This window comes from Danio rerio, chromosome 23 (assembly GCF_049306965.1).
Source record: "Danio rerio strain Tuebingen ecotype United States chromosome 23, GRCz12tu, whole genome shotgun sequence".
Taxonomy (NCBI): domain Eukaryota; kingdom Metazoa; phylum Chordata; class Actinopteri; order Cypriniformes; family Danionidae; genus Danio; species Danio rerio.
Window position 1 is genome coordinate 44,676,858 of NC_133198.1, and position 24,643 is coordinate 44,701,500.

A 24,643-nucleotide genomic window follows, 5' to 3' on the forward strand; every position below is an offset into this window, starting at 1 on the left:
ATATAAGAGCAGAATTCCAAGAAAAAAGTAAGAATAGTGAGATATAAGAGCAGAATTCCAAGAAAAAAGTAAAGATGGTAAGATATAAGAGCTGAATTCCAAGAAAAAAGTAAGATTAGCGAGATAGAGCAGAATTCCAATAAAAAAAGTACGAATAGCGAGATATAAGAGCAGAATTCCAATAAAAAAGTAAAGATAGTAAGATATAAGAGCAGAATTCCAAGAAAAAAGTAAAGATAGTAAGATATAAGAGCAGAATTCCAAGAAAAAAGTAAAGATGGTAAGATATAAGAGCTGAATTCCAAGAAAAAAGTAAGATTAGCGAGATAGAGCAGAATTCCAATAAAAAAAGTACGAATAGCGAGATATAAGAGCAGAATTTCAAGAAACAGTAAGAATTTTCAAGATATTAATTTAGAATTCCAAGAAAAAAGTAAACACTGTAAGATATAAAATCAAAATTCCAGGAAAAAAGTCTAAATTCCAAGACAGAAATCTGAATATCCAAGGCATGCATTTGGATTTTCTACAAAGAAAAAAATATGGCAAGATATAAAAGCAGAATTCCACAAAAAGTCAAAATTCCAAGACAAAACTCAGAATATCCAAGAGATAGATAAGGATTCCAAAGTCAGAATTTCAAAAAAAAAAAACTAAAGACGCGGGATATAAAAGCAGAATTTCAAGAAAAAGCCAGTTTCGAAGCCATAAATTTAGAATTCCAAAAAATTAACAATCACAAGATAAAAATTTAAAGAAAATGTAAAGAAAAAAGTAACGATGACAAGATATAAAAGCAGAATTCCAAGAAACAGTAAGAATGTTTATTGTGTTAAAAGTAGCCTAGAGCTTTAGAATTACAAGAAAAATGTAAACACTGCGAGATAAAATCAAAATTCCAAGAAAAGAATCTACATTTTAAGAATATTTTTCCAGAATTTCCAAAGCACCAAATATAGAAAAAAAAAAAACTAAAAAAAAAAAGTCTAAATATCCAAGGTGTAAATTTAGAATACCAAGAAAAAAAAATCCAAAAGAATAAAAATGACAAGATAAAAGAAATCTGAATCCCAAGAATAAACCAGGATTCCAAGAAATTTCCCACGGCATGCATTTGGAATTTCAAAGAATATGTAAAATCAAAACTCCAAGAAAAAAATGTTAATTTCCAAATCACAAATTTACAACTTTAAGGAAAAAAAAAAAAAAAAAAAAAAAAAAAATATATATATATATATATATATATATATATATATATATATATATATATATATATATATATATATATATTAAAAATCTTCAAGAAAATAAGTCAAAATATCCAAGGCACAAATTTTGATTTCCAAAAGAAAGTAAACATTGCGAGATATAAAATCAGAATTCCAAAAATAAAACAGAATTAAAAATAATTCCAAAATAAAAATGGCAAGAATTCCAAGACAAATTAGAATTCCAAGAAATTTGGTAATTTTGAATAAATACTGTGAAAGATAAAAATCTGAAAATTCCCCCCCAAAAAAGCCAAAATTATTCAATGTAAGCTTATGATTCAGATAGGAAAAGAAAATGTTGCAATATAAACGTAACTGTAATGCAATGTGTTCTTATACAGCACATTTATCATGCATGACCATACACCTATAGCACTTTCCAGTCATGAGGGGGAGTCTCTCCACACCACCACCAGTGTGAAGCATCTACATGGATGACGCAACGGCAGCCACAATGACAACCGCCCCAGTGCTTCACTACACACCAGCTATTGGTGGAGTGGAGAGACAGTGATAGAGCCAATTCAGTGGATGCGGATGATTGGGAGGCCATGATGGGTATAGGCCAGGACACCAAGCTTACACCCCTGCTCTTTACGAGAAATGCCATGGGATTTTTAATGACCACAGAGAGTCAGGACCTCGGTTTAACGTCTCATCCAAAAGACGGCACTCACTGACAGTATAGTGTCCCCTTCCTTATCCTGGGGCTTTAAGACTCACACAGAACACAGGTTGAGCGCCCCCTGCTGGCCTCACTAACACCACTTCCAACAGCAGCCTAGTTTATGTGGTCTCCCATCCAGGTACTGAGCAGATTCAGCCCTGCTTAGCTTCAGTGAGTATAACTAGTCTTTGGCTGCAGGGTGATAAGGTTGTGGCTGCAATTGTGCGAAAGAGTCAGAGTTCTGTCATTAAATAGTCTTAAAATTACCTATAGCATTTGATTTTGTTGATTTTTTAAACTACGTTTCCATACAAACTGAAATAAATAGTTTGATCTAGCAGATTACAAACAGTAAATCTTTGTAAAAGTGTGTGTGTGTAGGAGTTTTTGTGTGCTTCTGTAAGGAACAAAGAGCTGGCCACCCTCGTCTGGTTTCCCCTTTTCTTTATCATAGGCTCCAGTCTAAAGCCTTTGACTTTCACGTTTCCTTTCCCTGTCTGGATCCCAGAGCCTTCATTAATCTGAAGAGCGAGCAAGAGGAACGCGGTGACAGAAAACCGATGTTAGATTGCCACATACAAACGACAAAAAAAAAAATTGCAGCAAGTCAGTCAGACAGTTCTCCTGCTGGGCATCCTGTAATGTCCTCAAAGCAGCTGTTTTTAACTCCTGCTAGGATCTGCTTCAACAATCCTACACTTCTGTTACTGTAAACTCTCAAACAATCAATCGTGTCCTCGAGGCTTTTGCAGATCTAGCATCATTTCCCAGCAGATAAAGGCTCAATGGGAAACTGATGACCATTCTCTAGAAACAAAAGAGCCGCATTAATCTGGATGTTATTGAAGCGCTAACAGGGAAAGAGAGAAACATTCATTATTCCTGTTTCTTTTTACAATGGCGAGAGACGCATACATCACTAAATGAGTCTTCATCTGCTCAGCCAAGCGTGAAACAAGTGCACTGATGCAGCCACTTTTGGTCGAGAGACACACACTTGGAGTGGAGGAAACCAGCTTTGCTTACCTCCGCAGTGAGCCACACCGTAGAGGACGTAGCCTTTATGACAGTAGCATTGGAAACTCCCGGGTGAATTTATGCATGTGTGGTCACAGGCCCGGTCAAACGAACACTCGTCTATATCTGCAGAAACACAAAACACAAGCACTTTATTCACAATCAAACATCAAACGCATGCTCTAATGAACAGCCTCTGATAGAGCTGTGGCCAAAAATCCTTCAAGAAATTGATTCTGAGCTGAGTTTTCAACAGTAGATGGTGCTCTATGGTAGTTTTCAACAGTAGATGGTGCTCTAGGGTAGTTTTCAACAGTAGATGGTGCTCTAGGGTAGTTTTCAACAGTAGATGACGCTCTAGGGTAAGTTTCAACAGTAGATGGCGCTCTAGGGTAGTTTTTAACAGTAGATGGCGCTCTAGGTTAGTTTTTAACAGTAGATGGCGCTCTAGGGTAGTTTTTAACAGTAGATGGCGCTCTAGGGTAGATTTCAACAGTAGATGGCGCTTTAGGGTAGTTTTTAACAGTAGATGGTGCTCTAGGGTAGTTTTCAACAGTAGATGGTGCTCAAGGGTAGTTTTCAACAGTAGATGGCGCTCTAGGGTAGTTTTCAAAAGTAGATGGCGCTCTAGGGTAGTTTTTAACAGTAGATGGCGCTCTAGGGTAGTTTTAACAGAAGATGGCGCTCTAGGCTAGTTTTCAACAGTAGATGGCGCTTTAGAGTAGTTTTAACAGTAGATGGTACTCTAGGGTAGTTTTCAACAGTAGATGGTGCTCTATGGTAGTTTTCAACAGTAGATGGTGCTCTAGGGTAGTTTTCAACAGTAGATGGTGCTCTAGGCTAGTTTTCAACAGTAGATGGCGCTTTAGAGTAGTTTAACAGAAGATGGCGCTCTAGGCTAGTTTTCAACAGTAGATGGCGCTTTACGGTAGTTTTAACAGAAGATGGCGCTCTAGGCTAGTTTTTAACAGCAAGTGGTGCTCTAAGCTAGTTTTAACAGTAGATGGCACTCTTGGCTAGTTTTAACAGTAGATAGAGCTCTAGGGTAGTTTTAATAGAAGATGGCACTCTAGGCTAGTTTTAACAGTAGATAGAGCTCTAGGGTAGTTTTAATAGAAGATGGCACTCTAGGCTAGTTTTAACAGCAGATGGTGCTCTAGGGTAGTTTTTGGCAGTAGATGGCGCTGTAGGCTAGTTTTAACAGTAGATAGCGCTCTAGGCTAGCTTTTAACAGCAGATGGTGCTCTAGGCTAGTTTTAACAGCAGATGGTGCTCTAGGCTATTTTTGTAACAGTAGATGGTGATTTAGGGTAGTTTTTAGCAGTAGATGGCACTGTAGGCTAGTTTTAACAGTAGGTGGCGCTCTAGGCTAGTTTTTAACAGTAGATGGCGCTCTATGCTAGTTTTAACAGCAGATGGTGCTCTAGGGTACTTTCTAACAGAAGATGGCGCTCTATGCTAGTTTTAACAGCAGATGGAGCTCTAAGCTACTTTCTAACAGCAGATGGAACTCTAGGCTAGTTTTAACAGCAGATGGTGCTCTAGGGTAGTTTTTACCAGCAGATGATGCTCTAGGGTAGTTTTTAACAGTAGATGGCACTCTAGGCTTGTTTTAACAGCAGATGGTGCTCTAGGGTAGTTTTTAAGCAGTAGATGGCGCTCTAGGCTTGTTTTACCAGAAGATGGTGCTCTATGGTAGTTTTTAAGCAGTAGATGGTGCTCTAGACTAGTTTTTAACAGCAGATGGTGCTCTATGCAAGTTTTTAACAGCAGATTGCACACTAGAGTAGTTTTTAAACAGCAGACGGCGCTCTAGGACAGTTTTAATAACAGATGATGCTCTATAGTAGTTTATAACAGCAGATGGCACTCTAGGCTAGTTTTTAACACCAGATGGTGCTCTAGGGTAATTTTTAACAGTAGATGGCGCTCTAGGTTAGTTTTTAACAGTAGATGGCGCTCTAGGCTAATTTTAACAGTAGATGGTGCTCTAGTCTAGTTTTAACAGTAGATTGCACTCTAGGCTAGTTTTAACAGTAGATGGCGCTCCAGGCTAGTTTTAAACAGCAGATGGTGCTCTAGGCTAGTTTTTAACAGCAGGTGGTGCTCTAGACTAGTTTTTACCAAAACACGTCGCTCTAGGCTAGTTTTTAACAACATATAGCACTTTAGATCAGTTTTAACAGCATATGTAGGCTAGTTTTTAACAACAGACCAGACACTAGGCTAGTTTTAACAACAGATGGTGCTCCAGGTTAGTTTTTAACAGTAGATGGTGCTCTAGGCTAGTTTTAAAAACAGATGGCACTCTAGGCTAGTTTTTAACAGTAGATGGTGCTCTAGGCTAGTTTTTCTAAACAAAAGATTGCACTCTAAGGTTAGTTTTTAAACAGCAGATGGCACTCTAGGGTAGTTGTTAACAGCAGGTGGTGCTCTAGACTAGTTTTAAAACAGCAGACGGTGCTTTAGGGTAGTTTTAACAACAGACGGCGCTCTAGAGTAGTTTGTAACAGCAGGTGGTGCTCTAGACTACTTTTAAACAAAATATGTCGCTCTACGCTAGTTTTTAACAACATAGTACTTTAGATTCGATTTAACAGCATATGTAGGCTAGTTTTTAACAACAGACAAGACAGGTTGTAGACTAGTTTTAACAACAGATGGCGCTCCAGGCTAGCTTTTAACACTAAAATGCTCATGATGAAGAGGGCTTGTGCAATCAGCTGTAATTTGGCTCTTATGTCATGAGATTATTGTAAACAGCTTACTATAAACACTATTTTAATTAGCTTAAATCTTTGCCAACTTATTAACAATTCTTTTAGGTTGAAGTGGTATTTGTAAGGAATTGGAAGCAAGCAGATTATGACTGTTTCTAAAGCATACAGCGCCATCTGGGGATAAAAACTAAACTCAGAATCCATTTAAGAGAGAATAGCGACGCATTTTTTAAATCTCAGAATTAGTTTCTTGAATTTTTTTCACCACAGCTCTATTCTATATCTGATGTCAATCATTTAAGCTTAATCCTCAGTTCGACCTTAATAAACCCTCTGCTGTTCATTAGCACACATTACCTAACAAGAGCTGAGGTATTTAAAGTCCTTATCCTCATTTTCTTAGGACATATGGGAATGATTTAGCCTTAAACTCTCCCCGTTTGCTCTATTAGTGAATGTGTTGTTATTTCAGAGCGTTTCGGGAGGGTTTCTGGGTTTTGTTGACTGCCACTTTACTTATTGCTGCAGAAGATCTCTGGTCAGTCCAGCTGTGTATGAGCTGTGTGCTGAGTTTTGTAAAAAAGTGCTCAAATCATAATTCATATTAATTGCTAATTTTAAAGAAAGCTTGTCTTATTATAGTATTTATTAATAATGGAATTAGAAAAAAAATACAATGCTTGTATTTTCTTTTGACTGATTTCATGAATAAAGGTTTTTGGTATACATCCTTTCAGACATCAATTAAGTTTTTGTTTTCATTTATTGATTTGCTTGTGTGTATAGATGTATTTCTTCATACTATAGTTTTATTTATATTTATTGAAGCAGGTTAAGTTATTTTAATGCTTTAGCTAATTTCAGTTAGCTGCCAAGTCGTCCTATTTTAAATGTAATATATTTTTCAATCATCTTTAAAGATTAATGTTAAAAAAAAATTTCCTTTAGTTGTCAGCTACATTTTTACTTCAATGTATTTCAGTTCATAAGAAATCGTTACTTTAAATTTTTACATTTACATTAAAATTAATACATTATTCGAATTAATATTAAAAGGCACCTATTTTACCCTCATTTCAAGATTTAATACAGCTGTTTTTGACATGAAATATACAGTCACAGAAATACAGCAGGGTCACCAAATATGATAAGGCTATTTCTATGGTCAATTTGTTCTGATACTCCTTATATTTTACACCCCCCAATATTTTTTTTTCTCTCCAAATTGTCTCTGGTGGTGTTTAATTCCCTCAGCTATGCACTGAAACAGCTGTTTTTGACATGAAATATACAGTAACAGAAATACAGCAGGGTCACCAAATATGATTTTAAAGGTGACCATAAACAGCGTTGTTTTCGCATTTACTGTTTCTGATTAAGCAAGCGAAGGCGGTATTTATACTAATGACATACCAATCCATACTGGAAACACACATGCGAACATGTTAATGCATATTGAATTCATGCTAACATGCTAATTCATATTGGAAAAATGCCAGTTTCCAAAAAAACACTCAGAATACCTTAGCAACCCCCTAGCAATACCTTAGCAACTGCCTAGCAACACCTTAGCAATGACCTAGCAACGCCTTAGCAGCCACCTAGCAACCACTCAGAACAGCCTAGCAACCACCTAGCCACACCATAGCAACCACCTAGCAATGCCTTAGTAATTGCTTAGCAACCACTCAGAACACCCTAGCAACCACCTAGCCACACCATAGCAACCACCTAGCAACACCTTAGCAACCACCTAGCAACGCCTTAGTAATTGCCTAGCAACCACTCAGAAGTCCCTAACAGCCACCTAGCAACACGTTAGCAACCGTCTAGCAACACCTTAGCAACCACCTAGCAACGCCTTAGCAACACTCTAGCACCACCTTATCAACCTAGAATATTATATCAACCTTATATTACTAGAAACATGCTAACATACATGTAGTTTTCTCTTTATGCTGACTGTTTTAACTTCGTAAAAACTACTTCATCTGATTACATTTTGAAACTACTTCACACTTTCAGACGAGGCTTTCTCAAGCCACCATAAAGTTTGTCAACGAACTTTACTTTTCTTGTTTAATCTTAGAATTAAATTTTTATTTCTATTTAGTTTTTTTTATTTAAGTTTTCCAGTATCTACTATTTATATTTTCAGTTCAACTCAGATTGAATTACTTACTAATATTATTTTTAGTTCTATCTGCAGTGGACGATATCACTGATTCTCATTACTGTAGTAGGCAAAATTACATTATACATATATATATATATATATATTCAGGGCTTTACATTAACACCCGCCGACCCACCAAATGCGGTTAGATTTCAGCTCTGGCAAGCTCTGTCTGGTAAGAAAGTCGCTTCCACCAGCCACTTTGACAGGTTGGAAATCATTTTTACACTGTAGTTTTCTTAAAGCAAAGTTAGACAATAAGCATGGTCCAATATGCGTGCAAATGTGATCTTAGAATCGAGAAGCAGAACAACTGATAAAAATAACTGTTCGCGTGAGCAAAAGCAGGTGAATACCTTATGAGATAATGATTACAGTTAAAAAGTGCGCGTGCGCGCTCCAGTTGCGATCGGTTCTGCTTTCGTTTTAATTCTTCTCAGGCACGTGATCATCCTTTCATTATCACTCGTGGTATGTTTTTACCTGCTTTTCTTTTGCTTACAGTTATTTTTTTAATATAGTTAATTATCATTCTTTACAATAACATTGCTTTAATAACAGATTAACTCCTCATTTATGTGTAGTAACCGCTGATCTGGGACCTTTAGCCAGGATAGATTACTGTGCATATTTTAGATACATGTCAATAGATCTTTTTAAATGTCAAATAAAAAGAAACGTTTTGTCGAATAAAAAGTGCATGTATACAGCTATATATTTGCTTGTTTTGACATTTAAAATGTGTGGCTAAAAAATAATTATGCCTTTTTGGTGTTGTCAAAGATGAATTTGGTAAATCCTTAATTTTGAGCACTAAAAAGCCATGTGAAATAAAAACCAATTGCAATGCTCACACACAACACACACAAACCGTGAAATAAATGAGAAGGCATGTGGACAACACAACATCTAAATCAAGTCATTTCAGCATGTCAAAGTCACATTTATTAATACAAAATATATTTTCCAAGCAACAAAATTGTGGCTTGTGAAAAAGCCAAGTGGCTAGTAATGTTAGAAATCTACAGTGGCTGGTGATCAAAAAAGTCAATGTCAAGCCCTGTATATATTTATTGATTTTATTAGTTTTTAAGTAAAATATAATGTTTTTGGCAGCTTTTTTGTTACATTTACCCGAGTTGTGGATCTAAAACGAATGCAACTCACCAACCACAAAGATAAGAATAGTACATAGTATATAGCACATATACGGCTATACACCCAAAGCGCTTTACACTCATATGAGGGAGTACGAAACAGACAAGATGGTTAACTTAAGCGTTTAGCATGTTGCGAGATTGTCCTGAAATCTCCTTCGAGAAGCAGTCGGAGCTCATGAATGGAGACAAAATCAATACATGGCCCAGAAAACTCTTGTTCAGTCTAACAAATCACACGCAGCGCTTCTCGCCTGTGGTGAAGATCAGTTCAGGGTTTGGATGTGACTGCGGTCTGCTGATATCACTCAAAAGCTCAGCTGGAGAATAATACTGAAGGACTTTACGCACTCCACAGGCAGCAAAACTCAATGGCCACACAGCTCGGGGATGCAAAGAGGTATGGTGTAAGAGTGCTGCATGGACAGGGAAACCTAGTAAAGGTTGCCCACCACTACATGCGTATTTCACATTTACATTTAGTCATTTAGCAGATGCTTTTATCTAAAGCGACTTACAATTGAGGAGGCATTCGGTGATTCAAGAAGAGGCAATACACACAAGTGCTGATTATACAAAGGAACTGTTAGTGCTCAGAGAATCAAGTGGGCAGGTAAGGGAGTAGTTTTTTTATGTTTTATTTATACATTGTGAAACATAACAAAAGTTTACAAAGACATAAACATGTAACAATAAGCAAATACACTGAAGAGTATTTTGAGCAAATAATAATAATAATAAAATAAATAAATAAATAATAAAAAATAAAAATAAAATAATAAAATAAATAGATAAATAAATAAAAACCAACAACACTAGTGCAATCTTATATACATAAAAAAACAAGTCTACAATGTGTTGACCAGAAATTTCCCGTAAAAGCTGGGCATTAGGGGGTGGGAACTCAATCAGAAGTAGCAGGGTCAAGCTGAAAAGTTTGGACATATTTGCGAAGGGGTTCCCACAATTTAATAAAAATAGGGCTAGTTCGGTGAAGAGAGTACCTAATTTTTTTCTAATTTCATAAAATAAAGAACATTTCTTATCCAACAAGAGTGAGAAGGAGGGTGAGGGCTCTCCAGTTCAGAAGAATTAATCGCCAAGCCAGAAGGGTTAAGAAGGCTACAAAGTCTACAAAATTAGAGGGTAAAGTGTGGTCGGGCGGAAGAACCTCAAATAAACCAATAATTGGACAATGTGGGATATCAACAGTGGTAACAGCTGATAGCAAGAGAAATATTTGTCTCCAAAAAAAAAGCAGGGAAGGACAGGACCAAAACATATGGAATAAAGTAGCTGTACCAGAATGACATCTGTTGCACTCAGGGTCTATAGACGGATTGATGCGAGCTATAGCCTGCTCTTTGACCAGTGAGCTCTATGCACTACCTTGCATTGTATTAGCCTGTGACGTGCACAGATTGAGGAGGAGTTAACCCTGTTCAAGACCGCTTTAGATGTCTCCTAGGTAATGTCAATTCCCATGTCTTGAGACCAGGTGGTCCGTAAATTATCAGAAGAAAATTGAAGATTAACAATTATATTAAATAATTTAGAAATTGCACCTTTAGCACAGGGATCTATGCCCAGTATTGTGTCTAGATCTGAAGTAGGCGGTGCATTTGGAAAGTTAACAAATTTTTTGCAAACAAAATCTCAAATTTGCAAGTATCTGAAAAAATTGGCTTTAGGGACATTAAATTGGGAGGCCAACTGACCAAAACAGGCAAAAACACCGTCAATGTAAAGATCACCAAAGAAGCCAATCCAAGATCTCTCCATGAGGCATAAGCCAAGATGTCCAAGATGAAGGCGGGAGTAGTTTTTTAATAGAGAAAAGAGTGTTTCTACAGGTGGTTTGTCAAGCCCACTCACCTGTGTAAAGCTCACTTTTTAAATGCACAATGTTTTTTCTTTTTTAGAGAGATATGGAGTGATTGTAAGAAAGTGTGTGGTGCAAATGTTCCAGAGATGAAAGAGTGTGTTTTTTAAAGGTGGTTTGTCAAGCCCACTAAGCACAGAATTAAAAGTACAGTACAGAGTACAGAAAGTACAGAGCTTTTAAAATGGCTGAAGGAAAGAGAGGACTATGCTGCTTTCTATGACACAGAATAAGTCATCATTGGACTAAGACAGATTAATATCTGTAAAGAATAATATATATATATATATATATATATATATATATATATATATATATATATATATATATACACACACACACACACACACAACAGTCCTTTCTGGATCTCGAATCTGATTGGCTGATAGTCATGATATATTTAAGTAAAATCAGCATCCTTACAGACTCTTTACCGTTTGTGTATTACTCCGCCCAAATCCAGCCAGCAACAGACACTACAGTTTGACAAATATTACTGCTGTTAGACAACAAAATATACTTTTGAGACTTTTATTAGTCGAGAATATAGTTGTTTAGATTGCCACTATGCAGTTTATTTGCAAGAATAGTGCCTATTTTAAAATATTTAAAATTTCCAAGAGACAGCTCGTCTGCGACAGTTGACGTTTTCTTTCCACAAGTTGGTGACAGAACCGCATAATAAGCCCTTACGCTTAGAAGATATAACAGTCTGTTAGTCTAACTGTAGGAGATCAAATCAATATTAAACTGGTAAGCACACCTGCCAACACTTTTTTCATGGGAGTATCCCGTATTTCAGACCAGTCTCCCACAACCATCCCGTTTTTATTTCTTCCAAAAAAAACCCACGTAATTTTAACCACCCCCCTCTTTGGTAAAGTCTGTAAACTAAACACCCCTGGGTTGCCAACTTTGTGTACAGCAGTCTGGTGACATTAGTGGGTTCGTTGTTATTTTTGGGGTTAATATTGTAAAATCCCGATTGCAACAGAGAAATACTGTAGACTGTAACACTGTAAGAAGATATCTCTATAGATGGATGGCATTTCATGTCACGTTCAGCCTTATAATCTTAAAGTGTGAGCAAAAATCAGGAGTTTTGTCATCAGTTTAGACAGAGTCATTCAAACTCTGGCTCTAAAGTGACCTCCCTCCAGTGCTGATAAACAGCATATAAACACACATTTATATATATATATATATATATATATATATATATATATATATATATATATATATATATATATATATATATATATATATATATATATATATATATATATATATGCTAAAATATATAAGCTATATATAAAAAGCCAAAAAGATTTTTAAGTGTTGACAGAGGGGAAATTATTTGCTGTGAAGCCATGCTAATATGGCAGCCCATGACTTCTGAATTAGCCAATTGTGAACCTGAAAGGGTGATGTCAAAGCTAGGAAAATAAGTATTGAACACAATTTCTCTCTGAAAACCTTTTTTTAAAGCTGCCGTTGACTTGAAATTTTCCCCTTATGTTGGTAACAATCAAGGAAATTCATATATGCAAAGAAAATAAATCTAAGTAGTTTACAAATCAAGTTGTGTGTAATAAAATGACATCCCACAGGACAAAAGTATTGAACAGATAAAGAAAGGGAGGTGTAGAAAGGCAGTGAAAGCCCAGACAGCAGCTGAAATCTATCAGTAGTTCTTCAGCAACCCTCTGCCCTTCCTCAGTGTATATGAAAATCAGCTGCTTCAGTCCAACATCTACATTAGCATGGGGAAGAAAATGAAGCCAGGGTGGACATTCCAGCAAGACAATGATCCAAAACACAGCCAAAGAGACTCTCAAATGCTATCAGAGAAAGAAAATTAAGCTGTAGAATGGCCCAGCCAATCACCTGACACGAATCCAATAGAGAATACAAAATAAAGCTCAGATTTGATAGACGAGACCCACAGAACCATCAAGATTTTGACACTCTGTTGAAGTTTGTGAAAAACTCACACCTGAGCAACGCATGTGACTTCGTTCTCCATATGAGAGACGTCTTTAAGATGCCACCAAAAAAGCTTTTTATATAAAGTATTAAATATGTTTCACCATTTCAGTGTTTTCTCCTTGTGTCATTTCAGTGTTATTACACAGAACTCATGTTACAGATGTTTTATTTTGTGTATTGTTTGAGTTTTTACCAAAATCTGCTTCAATTCCATGCCAACAGCTCCTTTAGAAACATTATGGCCTATAAAAAAAAACAAAAAAAAAAACACGATGTGTTCAATACTTATTTCCCCCTGTATGGCCCCAGTTTTTAATTTATTCCTGCCAGACCGAAAATGACATTCAGATCTGCTGTGTGAGTGGTAAGGGGAAGTAACATGCATTATTTGACAGCAGCTCTACATAAATCTCATAGCTGAATTACTTCGATCCCCCAAAAAGAGTATTTTTCCAGTAAAAGCTGAGGTGTTTGCTCACTGAAGACACTTTAACCAGCATGAACTGCTAAACATCTGACATGACAGCACATCACCAAGCGTAGACAGGGTTTCTAGTATTTTAAACTTGTCCACCTGTCAAAGAGTTTAACCACAAGGTTATCTCAACTGACAAGCTTGTCCACTTTTGACCACTTTTAGAGGAAATTGAACACATATTCAGACGGATTGCTTTCATGGTGTAAACTCTCATGCGGTTGAATGAATTCACACATCCACAAAAGAGCAGCTACCCTGCATTACTGACTGAACATGTGCACCAAAACAAGCTGTTCACACTTCATCATGCTGTAGCAAAACAGAGGAGTAATGATGGAAATTAGGGCTCTGCTTTATACTGAGTTTATCGAAAAATGTGCGTTTCACAATATAAACAGAGCAATGTTTTGCAGCAAATTATGATTTAATAGAAAAATATGTTTGTACAAAATCAAGTCTACAACTGATACATCCTACACATCTTTTTATTAATGATAATTACAATATTTATGATTTATTATTGGTTTAAGTGGAGGTAATATGCAAAAATCACTTTTATGGGAGGTTTAAAGACAGTTGTGGGGCAAAAGTGTGTGAATATTGCCAGCCTCAAATGGTCAAAATTAATTAATTCTACTTTTTATTATGACACTTGATTAAACTGTCTGCGGAAGCACTTTGATTGACATTCCCCTTTGCACGCGTCATCAGAGGGGGAAAGACTCCATTAGTAAATATTTCTCTCTTTAGCATAAACAGCCCACATGATGCACCACAGCCTTCTTGACATGTGCATAAGGTAAAGCATGAATGAGAAATGGCAAAAGCAATGCATTACAGCTGAAAAAGCATGTTAATAATGAAAACAGGTCCCCAGAATGGTGTTGAATGAGAAAGACATTCAAAATATGCTTAATATTAAATACATTTTCTAACGTTTATAAAAAAAAAGATGGTTTACAGAAGGGCTGCACGAAATTGGAAAAATCTGACAAATGTGATATTTATTTTTTTTGCGAAACACTACCTGACAAATTCTTGTTGACTTTTCAAGTTTTAGAAACAACAAATAATAACTGGACTTTTAGTTGATGATTTGATATCATAAGTGGCTTATATGAAAGGCAAAGGCCTCTAGATTATGCTTATTTTACCACAATAAAACATGATCATGCCTTGATTTAATTAACACAGTAAGATCTGACATAAGTCTTGTCACTTAACAGAAATAAACTTCCAGGTGCCCCTATTTGAAAACATTTTCAGAATGCCATGAGCGCTCTGCGGGTCAAATGACAAGAACGGACCGAACACATTTATATTTTGCATGAAATATACACATTTCTGTAGACTAATTATCTCAGACAAACAATGCAGTGCTTTTTAATTTTCTCCATTAATAAAACTTGTGTCAGAGCTGCAGCAATGTTTTGTCAGTTTGTCATCCTCTGAGTAAAAGGTTGATAGTCACCTACCAATCTACGTATAACTCCCCCTGTCCCCCCCTCCTAAGGCCATGGTAAAACTGTCAAGTGTAGATCGGTCTACGGTGATAAAAAGGTTGGGGATATATAATAATGAAAATAATGTCGAAAAACTACATTTCCCATAATGCTTAACAGAAAATTCCACCAATCCGAGAATTGCAGTGAGCAAAGTGCAGAAAAATTATGAATTAGCCCCGCCCACTTCAATGAAGCACTGTGATTACTTAAGCACATATTTAGTAACAACCATGTTTTTTGATTATTTTGTATGGAATTTTTAAAATTATATGTAATTTTATGAATTGTTTTAGGCGATTATAGTTTGATCCCTCAACAAAATTCAATTGTAACTTTGTACATTTTCATAGACTACTTTGCTTCATATAATTGTCGTGGGCGACACGGTGGCTCAGTGGTTAGCACTTCCGCCACAGCAAGAAGGCTTGGTCCCAGCTGGGTCAGTTGGCCTTTCTGTGTGGAGTTTGCATGTTCTCCCCGTGTTGGTGTGGGTTTCCTCCGGGTGCTCCGGTTTCCCCCACATTCCAAACTAGGGCTGTGCAATTAATCGAAAATCCGATTTCGATTTCGGCTTCTAACGATTATGAAAAACCATTAATCGAGATAAACGATTATTGCATCATATACCAAAAGCGCGAAAGACCGGGTGCTTATGTGAGTGTGCAACACGCGCACACGCATAAGCACGCGGTCAGCATTCGGTCTCATTCGCACACTGAGACGAGCAGAGACGCGCAGACATCTAAAGTAATCTTAACGTGAGCGCTTTAATGGTCAAATAGGTGTCAAAACGCGGTGATTAGTGATTATTCATATTAACCCTCATTTGCGTAATAAACAAACGAGTTGAGAATCAAAAGACACGTGAAAGAGAAACCATTAAAGAGACGAAAATGAGAGCGAAATGCTGCCGCCTGTTTTATCATTAATCAAACGACGAGAAAATTCCTCGCTGCTCTTGACTGAAGGATTTTTGTAGCTACAGTGTTTTTCTGAGGGTGAAGATGCTTAAATCACAGTTTGTTTTATATTTTTATTCTATTGTATTTATTTCTTTTTCCTTTGCAGGGTGGAAAATAACTTTAAAAATACAGTTGAAGTCAGAATTATTAGCCCTCCTGAATATTAGCAACCCTTTTCCTCCAATTTCTGTTTAATGGAAAGAAGTTTTTTTAAGCTTATTTCTGAACACAATAGTTTTGATATATCATGTCTAATTACTGATTTGTTTTATCTATGCTATGATGACAGTACATAACATTTTACTTATTATTTAACATAATTTGGGAAATAGTTATTTAAAAAAACTAAATTCTCAGGAGCGCTAATAATTTTGACTTCAACTGATAATCATTTAGAATAATCGTGATTATGATTTTTTCCAAAATCGAGCAGCCCTAGTCCAAACACATGCGCTATAGGTGAATTGAATAAACTAAATTGGCCGTAGTGTATGTATGAATGTATGAGGGCTCGAAATTGCGACCATTTTGGTCGCATATGCGCCCGAAAATTAATCTATGCGACCTCATAATATATTTGGGCGCATTAGTGCGACTGCAGATAATGGTTGTAGTGCGACCTGTTTTGATTTTTTGTAAAAACGTGCTGAATCGCTCTTTTCTGCCGCTATATTGGTTCCTATTAGATGTCAATCACTCGAGGTATTCCGCTGTCAGATGAAAGGGAAAGAGCTTTTATGACCACGGGAAATGCAAACGGTTGAAGAGTAAAAACTTAAAGTACACAGGTTTGCAAACCCCACCTAAAGTTGAGGCGCAGATGAAAGCGATCATGACACGTCACGTGGTGAATAATGATCCGCCAGCTGAGATCAATCGAGTACGCGCTTCTTGGAGAAGGCGCCCGAATCTCCATACGTTGCATTCACTGCGTGTTCAGTGCAAATGTCCGCTAAAAGTCAAATCTAATACTGTACATATCATCCCCAAAGAAGCTTGCCTTTACTAAGTTTACACTGAAACTGCGGCTCATAACAAAGACCGGTATTCCGCCGGTGGTCATCGCAAGAATCCTGCTCTGCCTGCTCATAAATTGGGTCGGGTGACTCGCTAGCTTTTTCACTGACACCGAAAAATGAAGATCAGCTCAGACTGAACCTTTAAATTGACACAAACTGAAACCAAAACTTTTAAAGAGTGATAGAAGTGAGACTTTACTTTCTTTCTTTTGTCTATTCTTGTTTGAGGTGTATATATATATTTTTTTTTATTTATTTACTGATGACTGCTTTGCAGCTTTCATCATTGAATTGAATGATTTATTATAATCTTTTGTTTTGTTTTGTAGCATAAATATTATTTATTAAATTGACATGCATATAAAAACAGAAGTACAAAATCAATATTTCTAACTGCAATGCTTCATTTTTGTTTGATGCAAACTATACAATTATTTTTCATGAAGTAACAGACTTTTTACAGCAGATAACCTACATTCATGCACATTAAAGGCAGTATCATAATGAGAAATGGAATTCATTGTTACTATTATTGTCATTTTCATCATCATTAATATTCTATAGCCTAATTATTAGACATTCATTTTGGAATTATTGCACACAAATATCAATTTTTTCGCAGCTTTAGTTAGATAGTTGTTTCTGGTTTTTGTCAGTCCTATTAATGTTGTTTTAAAATACAATAAATCCCTTAAAAACAATTTGCAGCGGTGCTCATTCATTTTTGGTGGGTGCTACTAAATTTTTTCTGGTGCTCCTAAATATTTGAAGTTGGGAGCACCGGTGCTACCAAGTAAAAAAGTTAATTTCGAGCCCTGATGTATGCATGTGTGTGTGTGTGTGTGTGTGTGTGTGTGTGTGTGTATGTGTGTATGTGTGTGTGTGTATAGGTGTTTCTCCCATAATCTCCCATGGGGCTGAAAGGCCATCCGCTGTGGAAAACATATGCTGGATAAGTTAGATGTTCATACCGCTGTGATGACCCCTGATGAATAAAGGGACTAAGCAGAATTAAAATGAATGAATGCATGAATTCTTCATATCTGCTTGTTTTAGTTCATGTACTTAACAGAAACTTTTCAAAAACACTTTGTGTGAGCAATAAAAAAAACTTCCAGAAGCAGAACTGCTAAAAAAGTGACTCCCAAAATAAAACTATGCACTGTAAATGAGCATGATAAAGACATTTAAACAACTTTTTTCCACGTTGTAAACATGTCCAGACTTTTGACAGTCCGCATAATTAAAAGGTGGCAGGAAATGATGGGGGGAAAACAGGAAAAGGAGCAGATAGATATAGCACCGAAAATAGATTGAGGAATAAAAAAAAACAGTTCATGCCATTCGTCCCAATTATAATCCTGCCTGCTTCACAATGTCAGATTTCAAACAACAAGTTTTAAGCACAAAACAAAAACTTGGCTCTTCTGAGTTTTTTGAAGGTCAGGCTGTGTTGCTAAGACGCCAGAAAGCATATTTTTAGAGCGTTAGCATGCGAGTCTGACAGCAGGTGTGTGTGCGTGCAGCGCTGCATTCGCCGTTCTTTCATCGCTGCATTTCGGCTCTTTGTGCTAAGTGGCTTTGTGAAAAACAACTTGAAGAAACTGAAAAGGGCAAAACTGGGGGTGTTAGATATCTTAGAAATATTAAGCTGGATATTTTTTATAATTTAAGTGGTGCTCGGATCTGCAAACCTGCCAACAAACACCGCAATTATCGCGTTTTCCTTAAGAATTCATCATTTGTTGTGTGTTTTTCAGTAAAAATGAAAGATCGGAAATTTTTAAATCACAATGCATTTACTTCAGGAGTAAAACTCAAAAGAAAAAATCATGACATTTTTTATTTTAAAGGGATAGCCCCCTAAGAATAACTAAGAACAAACAATACAGCCTTTTTATAGTATTTTTACACTGGAAAATAAAAGATTAATTGGATGTACTAAATTATGTTAAGTTAAGTGGTTGCAAACTATTCATTTGGGCTAAATTTAAACAAACAAATTAGGTTGAACATCACTAAATTGAATTTGTCTAAATTCAGCCCATAAATTGTTTGCAATTCCTTACCTTAAAAAACAAATTTAATGCAATGAATCATTTTAGCGTACCAATTGATAATTAAAATCCAAATTCGTAACAAGAACTAAAATTGAACAACTTCAGTTTTTATTAAACATTAATAAATCTATTGCTCATTGTTTCTTCATGTTAGTAAATAAATCAACTGACATTAATGAAAACGTATCGCAAAGTGTGATGAATGAAAGCTGTTATCTTGTGTTGTATTTTTAGATTTTGTCTTAAAAACGACATGAACTTAGCAAGACACTGCAGGCTAATCCAGTTCTTTGATGCACCTGTCAATTTAGAAATTTTGGGCTTTCTGTAAAGAGTCTTTTTCAATCTAATGGAAAGAAAACATCCAAAATGCACAGTTAAATGTTACTCTCGTAGCACTTATTTCAATTACATTTTCTCTTGCACTAAGCCATAATTATCCACTTCAGAAGCACTTACACACACCAAACTTCACTTTTATTTCAATCTCTTTTCTGAACGTTTTACAGAAGAATTTGTTCTGATTATATACAACATAAACGTTGAATTTTAATTAATTTATTTATTTTTGAGTGAGTCTCAAGCAATAACTCCAGACTTCTCTCTCCCTAAACACTTCCTCCAGCTCCTCCAGGGCGATCCTGAGGCGTTCCCAGGCCAGCCGAGAGACAAAGTCTCTCTAACTTGTCCTGGGTCTTCCCCAAGGTCTCCTCCTGGTGGGACATGTCTGGAACACCTCTCTAGGTAGGCGTCCAGGAGGCATCAGAAACAGATGGCAGAGCCTCCTCAGCTGGCTTCTCTCGATGTGGAGAAGCAGCGGCTCTACTTTGAGCTCCTCACTCTATCAATGCGCCCTGCCACCCTGTGAAGGAAACGCATTTCGGCCGCTTGAATCCAAGATCTTGTCCTTTCAGTCATGACCCAAAGCTCATGACCATAGATGAGAGTAGGAGCAAAGATTGACCAGTAAATCGAGAGCTTTGTCTTTTGGCTCAGCTCCTTCTTTACCACAAAAGACCGGTATGTTCACAGTATTTTCTGAATTATGGAGAGATAAGTGATTGCCAAAATCACATGACTTCATCCGATGTTCAGATTTAGCAGTAAAAATGCATGCAAGTTAGTGCATAATTAATGAAATACTGCCTAATTTGCATATTAAAACAACATTTGAGGAGGAAAACATTTTTGTGATGCTTAATGCAGTGGTTCTCAAACTTTTTCATCAAGTACCACCTCAGAAAAAATAGTCTCTCCAAGTACCACCATAATGAGCAGTACTGAAATACAGTAGTGTAATAAGCCAAGTAAAGCAGCTACAGCTCTGCAGTTCTAAAACGTGGCAGATTATTTTTTTATTAAGAATATTTATTATTATTAGCCATTTTAAACATTGTAAATAGTCTGTACAGTGCTTAGATGTAAAAAAAGAAACATACGAAACATTAAAAAGGTCAACATTTAAATTAAAAATTGCTTTTAAAAGTGTTAACATATAGTAGTCAATTCATCAACACCTGGAAATGTAATGTAAAGTAATGTAATGTGTATTTATATAGCGCATTTATTGTGTATGGCCATACACCCAAAGCGCTTCACAATCATGAGGGGGGGGGGGTCTCCACACCACCACCAGTGTGCAGCATCCACTTGGATGATGCGACGGCAGCTATTGGTGGAGTGGAGAGACAGTGATAGAGCCAATTTGGTGGAAAGGGATGATTGAAAGGCCATGATGGGTATAGGCCAATGAAGGGAATTTGGCCAGGACACCAAGCTTATCCCCCTGCTCTTTACGAGAAATGCCATGGGATTTTTAATGACCGCAGAGAGTCAGGACCTCGGTTTAATGTCTCATCCGAAAGACGACACTCACTGACAGTGTAGTGTCCCCTTCACTTTTACTGGGGCATTAAGACTCACACAGAACACAGGTTGAGCGCCCCCTGCTGGCCTTACTAATACCACTTCCAACAGCAACCTAGTGTTCCCTAGTGGTCTCCCATCCAGGTACTGACCAGGCTCAGCCCTGCTTACCTTCAGTGAGTAATACTGAAATGTTGCCTGGACCTCAGAAATATAGGCTATCTGTCATATAATAAATATTATTATATATCCTATTCAAATATAAATATGTTTTTTTATAAATTTTGAAATATATGTAGAATGTACATATGACCCATTTGATATCTCCGCATACCACTAGAAAGAAGCCTGTACCACAGTTTGAGAACCACTGGCTTAATGTGATCAATCAACTGGGAAATAATGGTGAAAACTAAACCGTAAGCACTTAATAAATGACGTTTGCTGTTTTTTCAAAGCTCAAACAACAATTCACTTTTTTGGGGGAGGGGTGGGGGGGTGGTACATCTTCATTATTTTATGTTCAATCCATTTAAATTTGTAAAAAAAAACAATAAGCTAACTTCATTTCTTCCTGTTGTCCAATATTACAGTGTGCTATTTCTTTTTTCTCCCCATCCACCTGCAGTGTCTTGCCTTAAAGGTGCAGTAGGTGATCTGTCAAAATGCTAACCGCTTAGCATATTATCTTTGGACGGCGGGGAGGGACTGTGATTCAAAGCCACACCCCCTGAAATCGCGAGCGCATTTCACAACAGCCGACAGACAACCCACTAGTTCATGTCATTCGCCAGTTAGTTAGTTCCAGGGCCGTGCTGGAATTACATGAAATACTTTGCCACACTTACATGCTATTTCAGAGCGAATATTCAGAGTAGCATGGTAAACAGCATAGGAAGGCTATCATTGTTCGAAAATGACCCAATGTGAATATAAAAGCAACTTAAGCTCAATAAAGCAGGCTAGGCGGAATAGCGCTATTTATTGGTGTTTTGTTGTTAAACTAAATATAAATCTAAATTATAGATGCTGTCAAAGAACCTTATGAAACTGAAAATAATCACATCAATCTTTCACCGGGAGATTTCAGTGGCTGAACAACAGCTCGCTCGCGCGCATGCGTTTGTGATGCAGACGGGCACGCGCTAATGGCGGATCTGCGTGAACTGATGCGCAGAAGTCAGAATCTACATTGCTGACAGACAGTCTGCCTATCTGAACTAAGGGAGATGACGGTCCGACTCTATTTAATTGGATGAACATTTTTTTAGTTTTATGCTTTACCCTGAATATAAAAATACATATAAACACATTTAGATCATTTACTGTAATCATTACTATTGGACTGTGAAGGGACTTTCAACCAGCACAACAAAAAATGTTTCTGAAGACAATCACCTACTGTACCTTTAAGCACGAAACCACTTCATTTTGAAACATTTGCTGGAGTGTCTTATGTCATTCAGGTCTCCAAACAGACTAAACGATTGTATTTTCTGACCTTTTTCCTGCTGGTCTGACTAGATTTTGCTAAAGGTTGTGCCGGTGTCGCTACCGCCTGATAAGTGTTGCCTGTTGCGTATGAGAAATATTAAATGGCAAAAGCAGAACAAAACAACACTGCTTGTTTTAACCGCATGACGCACAGACTATTTATCAGTTCAGCCCAACGGCAACAAACTACAGCAAATGCATTTACTAAACCATCGGTCGTGACCAGGGCCGGAGTGGAACTCCTTTTTAGCTCTGGACTTTCAAGCCTTAGACCGGCCCACCTCAGTCGACGACTGAATATATTAAAATAACGTCATTTACAATTCAGTTTCTAATGACACTAACACGTCTTTTTTAAGGACACAGCTGCTTTAGAACTTCAAATGTTTTTCATAAATATGAGAACATTAATTCTTTTTAGATATCCAGTCCTTTTGTCGTCACACACACACACAAAAATATGTACCCCTACATAAGTAACCCAAACAGTATTTTATGTCTTAACACTGAAAATGAAAAAAAAAAAAAAAAATTATATTCTGGTGAGGGTCGAACTCGGATTGGCGGCGTCGTAACGTAGCTACTAACCACTAGACCACGATAGCACTGTTAAGTATTGCACTGTTCTCTGCTGCCATTGATGTCTACTCTTTTTCTCCCCTTTTTAGATTTCTGATCAAGTTACGTCAGATTTATTAATATAGTGAATCATCAGATTTTCATTGAGCAGGTGTAATATTCATTAATATTAATTAATATTCACTAAGGTGCTGCTGTTTGGGGTGGAATGGGGTGCAGCCCGCAGTTTAATGATGATTGCGGGCTGCATTTTGCTCACGGGGCTGGAAGAAAATAAATAAAAAGAGCAGAGCTGCGGCAAATGAATAAAAAGAGTGAGGTTATGGTCAAATAAACAAATAAACGAAAAAAAAGTACAACTGCTGAGAGTGCAAGCAGCTAGGGACACCAGCCCTCGCGGCCAAAAAACGGACCGGCCCACCGGGTATTCTCCCGGTTCTCCCGATTAGCCAATCCCGGCCTGGTCGTGACCACACAATTTACTGTAGTAACACAAACAGAAACCATATTGTAGCAGAAATGTAGTATTTAATAATGAAAATATATTCTTACTACTGTATACCAAGTATAATACAGTAATAATATAATAATAATAATCAAAAATAATAAAATAAAATATAATAATATCATAGGGCCCTGAACTCCTACACTGTAAACAATATTCGGAAATAAGGAGTTTTCTTGTATTTTGTGGTTCATGTTTTTAATTTATACTTTTGAATTACATTATGGGAGCTTGATCCTGTTTCCAGCAACTTTTAACCTTGAATATTTAATTTATACTGACTCTACTCATGAAATGAAATCAGAATCAGCCCAAAAATGTTTGGCCGATTCTGCTTCTGAGCTGAAAAACTGAAGTGCGAGCAATACCTCAAGGCTAACAATGAAAAACGAGTCGGCTATTGTGACTTTTTAACCCCTATAGACTCCAGCAAGCAGGTCCCACTTAATCTCACAGCTGAAACAATGGCATTGTGAGAGCCAAACGACAGCTGGTGTGTTTACACAGAGCAGATAGAGGCTTTATCAGCATACTCCCACCTCAAGAACAGCGGGATCTGATAACAGCACCCCCCTAAATACACTTGAGAAAGCTCTTAAGACAGCCAGGAATGTGTTGGGGTTTTTAGGAGAGCTGCTGAAGGATGAGTAGCTGTCTTTGGGTTGATGACAGCAGGGGAACGCGAGGCTGTTAATCCTGAGATTGAGCAAATATTCTGTTTACACCTTTCAGACACAACATTGACTTCATGTCTCTGGTTTTCCCCGTGAAGGATGTGCACTGACAGCTTTATGCAAGCTTGATTTGAAACTAAAGAGCTGCTGATTGAATGATTATTGTTGCAAGATATGCACATATTTCTATTTTGACTAAACTGCAATATTTTCTTGATTACCAGGACACATATTGAGATATATTATTACATGTAAATGCATAAGAAAGCACAGATTTCAGAAAAAAATAAATCAAATAAAATAAAGAAATAAATTATGTATTTACACATAAGAAATGTATAAATAATAACATAATAACAGAAATATCTATTTGTGAAATAAATGCAAATACAATTAATTAATTAATAAAATAATGCATTAATTAATTCACTTTTCAGGTAAAAAAATTAAATAAAGAATTAAATATATGTATTTACGTTTTGACGGTATTTCCTATAATATTTTTTCTTCTGGGAAATGCCTTTTGTTTTATTTCGACTGCAATAAAAGCAGTTTTGATTTTTTAAAAAATATTTTAAGGTCAATATTTTTAGCCACATTAAAAAATTTTCTTTACCGATTA

General features: G+C 36.7%; 1 protein-coding gene across 4 annotated transcripts in view; it reads right to left on the minus strand.

Annotated features, from left to right (window-relative positions):
* Window positions 1-24,643, minus strand: part of scube3 (signal peptide, CUB domain, EGF-like 3) — a 315,447-nt gene that overhangs the window by 32,577 nt on the left and 258,227 nt on the right. For all 4 annotated transcript variants that reach the window (XM_073937886.1, XM_073937885.1, XM_021469709.3 and 1 more), the window contains 1 exon segment: window positions 2,965-3,081. In XM_073937886.1, coding sequence (XP_073793987.1) covers window positions 2,965-3,081 — 117 coding nt within the window.